The sequence below is a fragment of the Zalophus californianus genome, chromosome X (genome assembly GCF_009762305.2).
Source record: "Zalophus californianus isolate mZalCal1 chromosome X, mZalCal1.pri.v2, whole genome shotgun sequence".
In the NCBI taxonomy this organism is placed as follows: Eukaryota; Metazoa; Chordata; class Mammalia; order Carnivora; family Otariidae; genus Zalophus; species Zalophus californianus.
In genome coordinates this window covers 30239495-30245319 of record NC_045612.1, presented here as the reverse complement: position 1 = coordinate 30245319, position 5825 = coordinate 30239495, and the positions used below count along the sequence as shown (strand labels likewise).

At 48.1% G+C, this 5825-nt stretch overlaps 1 protein-coding gene across 1 annotated transcript; it reads right to left on the bottom strand.

The window, feature by feature from the left end:
- Positions 1-3914: 3914 nt before the first annotated feature.
- LOC113931362 (rhox homeobox family member 1-like) lies at positions 3915-5604 on the bottom strand. The gene is made up of 3 exons (XM_027609248.1): positions 5366-5604; positions 4856-5201; positions 3915-4239 (listed from the first exon to the last, which is right to left on the bottom strand). Exons 1-3 carry the CDS (start codon positions 5445-5447, stop codon positions 4161-4163), a joined length of 507 nt encoding a protein of 168 aa, XP_027465049.1. The 5' UTR covers positions 5448-5604; the 3' UTR covers positions 3915-4160.
- Between the last annotated feature and the right edge of the window lie 221 nt (positions 5605-5825).

The window sequence follows — 5825 nt, the reverse complement described above, 5'->3', positions numbered from 1 at the left end:
TGACTTCAACTCAGGTCATGATCCCAGGGTCCTGGGATCGAGCCCCGCATGGGGCTCCCCGATCAGTGGGGAGCCTGTTTCTCCCTCTCTCTCGGCTCCTCCGCACCTCATGCTCTCTTTCTCTGTCTCTCTCTCAAATAAATAAATAAAATCTTAAAAAAAGAAATTCCTATGCATACACTATTAAACCCATTTGATGCACAGAGACAAACATGCTGAGAATCTACCTCTTTACTGAAAAATACAAAAATGTGCCCTACTCAAAAACGGGGGCACCTGGGTGGCTCAGTTGGTTAAGCATCTGACTCTTGGTTTTGGCTCAGGTCATGATCTCAAGATCAGGAGATGGACCCCCCCATCAGGCTCCACACCCAGTAGGGAGCCTGCCTGGGATTCTCTCTCTCCCTCTCCCAATGCCCCTCCAGCTTGTGTGTGCTCTCTCTCTCTCTCTCTCTCAAATAAATAAATAAATCTTTAAGACAACAACAAAGGGGACTGACTTTGTTCATGTGTTCACTCTTTTTTAAAAGATTTTATTTATTTATTTGACAGAGAGCACGAGTAGGCAGAGCAGGCAGGCAGAGGGAGAGAGAAAAACAGACTTCCCACGGAGCAGGGAGCCCAATGCAGGGGCTCGATCCCAGGACCCTGGGACCATGACCTGAGCTGAAGGCAGACACTTAACCGACTGAACCACCCAGGCATCCCTTTCTGTTTGCTCATTTAACAGGCATCTGAAGTGCTCTTGATGCTGTGCTATGCACAATTAGAATCTGGCAGAAAAATACATTGGAAAAACTGTCATGGAGACCATACCTTAATAAAGAGGGACTACAAAATGCCTGCGGCTACTGGGGGCCCATTCCATGCCAAATGAGGCCAGGCCAAAGGGAGGCATGGGCAGAGGAGGAACAGACAGTATAGGCTGCCCAGGCAACGGTGGCTCCAGAAAAACCCATTTCCAACTGGGCTCCAGAGCAAGGTTGGCATTATAGAGTCCATCCAAGATTATGCTCACAAGGTGGCCCAAGGTGATGGGGGCCATATTTCCATATATTAATGCCCTCTGACATCTCCTCCACTTGACCCTCCTATCCTTAAACCAAACCTTCAATCAGAGGGGAAAAAAGAGACTGGTTTAGTATATCGAGCAATTAATTTCATTATAAAAAACAAACAAACCCTGGGGTGCCTGGCTGGCTCAGTCAGAGAAGCATGTGACTCTCAGGGTCAGGGATCATGAGTTTGAGCCCCATGTTGGGTGTAGAGATTACTAAAAAAAAAATAAATAATAAACTTTAAAAAAAAAACCCATGGGGCACCTGGGTGGCTCAGTCGGTTAAGCGTCTGCCTTCAGCTCAGGTCATGATCCCGGGGTCCTTGGATCGAGTCCCGCATCAGACTCTCTGCTCAGTGGGGAGCGTGCGTCTCACTCTCCCTCTGCCTCTCCCCCTGCTTGTGCTCTCTCTCTCTCTCAAATAAATAAAATCTTTAAAAAAACAACAACAAAAAACAGGGGCGCCTGGGTGGCTCAAGTTAAGCGTCTGCCTTTGGCTCAGATCATGATCCTAAGGTCCTGGGATCTAGTCCCACATCGGGCTCTCTGCTCAGCGAGGAACCTGCTTTTCCCTCTCCTTCTGCCTGCCGCCCGCCCCCCCTTGTGCTCTCTCTCTCTCCCCCTCTGTCAAATACATGAATGAAATCTTTAAAAAACAAAAAAAGAAAACCCTACAACATACAACTCGTTATGCCATTGAGATATTAAACTCCAGTGGGAGAAGCTATTTTTTTAATAGTAAAATATTTTAGGAAAGTTACCACCACAGCCCCTGCCCTTCGGTTTACCCTTAGTGAGCATCTACTGTGTGCTAAGCTTTGGACTAGACTTCCTGCTTTGTCTCTCTCCTCCCACCTTTAATATTCTTTAATGGTTTTTCCAGCTCTTGGATGTGGGTCTAGCTGATGAACTGCACCCACTACCTATTGCTGCTGCTAAGCCTGGTAACAAGATGAAGAAATGTCGGTATCTTGACTGCAGATCATCAGTGTCCAGCTGCCTCTGTCCCCGACTCTCTAGGGATAGTGTTGCCCCGGTTGTGGGGGAAATTGAACATGGTAAAACTCCTGGAGTCTAAAGTAAATATTCAATAGGAGCAGGTTGGATTTTTAAACGGGTTTCCCTCAAAGATGTTTAAGGGGTTATTCATCCTCTGAAACCTCTTGAGAGTTAAAAAAGATGATCTGACAAGGAAAGCCTGGGCATTGTGGCTTTTAACTAGAACATAAGAGTTGCTGGTGCCCTGAACACTGCCTTGGTATTTTAGCCTGTAGAGTCAAGGAAAATTTAGACAAACTGGGTCTAAAGTCACCAAAACTCAATACTACTAGATCTGCATCCCATTTCCATGACTGCACTCACAATACATACCATGGAACAAAGCTAACTAACTCATCCTGGATTTTGGTTTTCACCAATACTCTCTTAATATAACATGATTTTCTCTGGTCTCAAATGGTAATATTTTGACCTACAGATTAGACATCACTGCCTGAACAAATGAAAAAAGTATTTCAAATTAACACAGGTAAGAATCTGGCTTAAATTGAAAGCCTCTCCATCAACACCAAATTCCATAAAACCCATCTCTTCAAAATAGTACCATCAAAAAAATGTATCCTTAGAGGCTAGAAATTCCTTGAGAATATTCACTCATAAATTTCAATTTGTGCCATATCTGCAAGGTATATGTTCGCATGCAGTTCTTCTCTAACCTTTTCACCCTTCTTAGCTCAGTGAAACTTTTTTCAAAATTGTTCTTATTTCTCAGGTTTTAGCACCAAAACTGTCCTTGTTTGCTTCAATTTTTAGACAAATGTCCGATTTCCTCCAGCCCTCCACTATAATGTGAGTATTCTAAGCAATGCTTTCAGGCTGACACATGAAACTATTTCCGAAAATTAAAAGGTAGGGTCTACAGTGTCTACAGTGCTTTACCCAGGCTAAAACAACAGGAGAACCAGGCACTTGGACTTTAAAACTATCTCCCTGTGGGGCACCTGGGTGGCTCATTCAGTTAGAGTCTTGACTATTGGTTGAATCTTGGTTTCCGCTCAGGTCATGATCTCAGGGTTGTGAGATGGAGCCCCACATTGGGCTCCAAACTCAGCAGGGAGTCTGTTTGAGATTCTCTCTCACTCTCCCTGTTCACGTGTTCTCTCAAATAAAGTCTTTATGGGGCGCCTGGGTGGCTTGGTCAGTTGGGCATCTGCCTTCAGCTCAGGTCATGATCCTGGAGTTCCAGGATCCCTGGATCAAGCCCCTTGTGGGCTCTCTGCTCAGCGGGGAGTCTGCTTCTCCCTCTGACCTTCCCCCATCTCGGGCTCTTTCTCAAATGAGTAAATAAAATCTTTTAAAATATAGGAAATAAAAGCTATCTCCCTGCATCAGTCTTGGTGGGAATGAACAGACATTACTCATATAGTGTGTTCTCTAAGGGGTAATTCCCTTACCCCAAGGTCTGAATATTTATAAATCCACTTTTTTTTGTGGATTTAGCTAAGAACTTATGCCTGGTTTTAAATATTTAAAATAACAATAGAGGGGCACCTGGGTGGCTCAGTCCATGGGGACTTAAGCTCTGGACTTGATCTCAGCATCCTGAGATCAAGGCCTCCCCCCAATCAGGCTCTGGCACTCAGTGGGAAGTCTGCTTCTCCCTTTCCCTCTGCTCCCCCCCCCTCAAATGAATAAAATCTTTTAAAAAATTAAAAATTAAAAATAAGAATATAGTCTAATACTCTCCTAACCTAGATCTTCCATGTGTTAATGTGCATACTTCCCAGATTTGACCCAGCCCCAACATGACTCCACCCAGAAATGCTCCCTAACTAAATGACACAGGTTAGGAGTTGAACTTTATTTATATTTAATTTTGTACAGGAAACAGGACATGCAGTTTGATTCACTTTTATTATTTTTCTTTAAGAAAGCAAAATCCTTCTGGTAATGGGCAATTTCCATAAAGTGGGGTTTACTTGTCCCATTTTCCACTCACGAAAGCCCTAAAATTCAAAACTTATTTCCCAAACATGGAAAAGGCAACCAAAACAACAACTTAAGAATGTCTAGAACAAAAGTGTGTTAACTCCTGAAGCAGGTTTTAGAATGGCTCCTCAGCCAAATTGCTTTTTTCAGGTTTACTGACTTCCATCACATCCATGGGTATGGAAAGCTCCTTTCTGAGGGAAGAAAATTGCAAATATTTAGTATCTGGAGTTGTAGATGAAATGAAATATACAATGTACATTTCATGTTTGTTTTTAAATTTATATTTTCCCCCAATTCCCCAGGACACATTTCTTTAATATCCAAGTCCAGGCTTGCTTTAGGGACAATCTTCCTTTGTGTACAAAACTTAAGGGTACCTTGAAAAACTCATAATTCAAGATTAACAATTTTAACGGAGTATTTAAAAGTCAAGACTAATGCACAAAAAATTCCGGGACGACCAAATTATCAAAACGTTAAATAAAGGCAAGATCCACCCCGGACTCTCCATCCTGATATCACTCCTAATGCTGATCGCAATCCTGATCCAATAGAACGTTATTTACAAAAACAGGGGCCCGGTCCGAGTTTCCTGACGATTCGTTTATGTACTGCATGAAAATATTTACCTTGATGCCCATCAGGCATCGCCCCCACCTTGGACGGAGCTCGAGCCCCCCTAGGCAGCTTTGGCTCTGGAGGGGAGGGAGAGAGACCTGGGAGAGAGCCCAAGGCGTCCCGGCCGGCTGGCAGCGCCCAAGCTCGAGTGTCCTAGAGATCGCGGCGCCCCCAGAGCAAGCCACTCACCGCGCGAACACGTCGGGGTATTGAGAGCGTTGGAAGATGCTCTCCAGCTCCTTCAGTTGCAACGGGATGAACGTGCTGCGGAGGAGGCGTTGCTGCCTGTCCTGGGGCTGCTGCCCCTCGGCGGCCGCCTGGGCCTCGTCCTGCTGCTGCTGCAGGGGCTCCTCCCCCCCGCCGCCGCCCACGCCGCCGCCGCCGCCGCCCTTCTGGTTCTCGTCGTCCACAGGGTCGCCAGCTCCCGCGCCACCGTGGCTTTCTTCTCCTCCTGCCGCTGCTCCCTGCTCAGGCTCGGCCCAGAGCTCCTTCTCGACGTCTCCTCCCGTTTCGGAGACCACGGCAGGCTTCGTATCTGGAAAAGAAGAGAGCAGGGCGTTGGAGCCCAGGGTGCGTGCGACGGCGACCTGAGAGCAGTGACGTCGGCTGCGCCGCTGCGGCGTCCCGTCCACTCGCCTCCCCCGGGGAAAGGCCGTTTCCTAGACTTCGCCAAACCCGCGTCCTGGTTCGGACACTCACCCGACGGTTCTCCTCGAAGCTCATCGACTCCCAGGCTGGGGTAAGTGGGGCCTTCTTGGCTGCTCTCGGGCGGAGGCTCCATGTCCAGAGCGCCTCCACAGACTCTGCGCTGCGGCTCGCGGCGACTCCCTGGTCCGGTCCTGTTTCTGTGCAGGGCCTGGGTTACGGCGCGTCTACCCTCCGCTTCAACGTCTGCATGTTCCGACTTGGACGCCGTCGACCCTCATTACTTCAGCAGCCGGGGTGTGGTGGGCGGGACTTGCCGGGGCGAGCACGCGGCCGGGGCGTGGCCACGAAGTAGGCGGAGCGTTTGCCGGAAGGGTGCTGTCGGTAGGGGGCGCGCGCGCGCCGGGGGGTGTGTGTGTTTCTAACTCGCCGCTTAGCACCGCTTTGGGGAAGGGGCTTTGGTGGGTGGTGGCAGCCCGCCGGGAGCGGGGAAGGGGTGGGGAGTGAAACTTCC

Bases quoted from the DNA above. Each gene is read 5' to 3' on its own strand.
- LOC113931362 (XM_027609248.1), bottom strand. From the start codon at position 5,447: ATGGAGCCTCCGCCCGAGAGCAGCCAAGAAGGCCCCACTTACCCCAGC. The intron at 5,202-5,365 runs GTGAGTGTCCGA...CTTCTTTTCCAG, and splicing joins GCTTCGAGGAGAACCGTCGG to ATACGAAGCCTGCCGTGGTC. The intron at 4,240-4,855 runs GTGAGTGGCTTG...TTCTTCCCTCAG, and splicing joins TACCCCGACGTGTTCGCGCG to AAAGGAGCTTTCCATACCCA.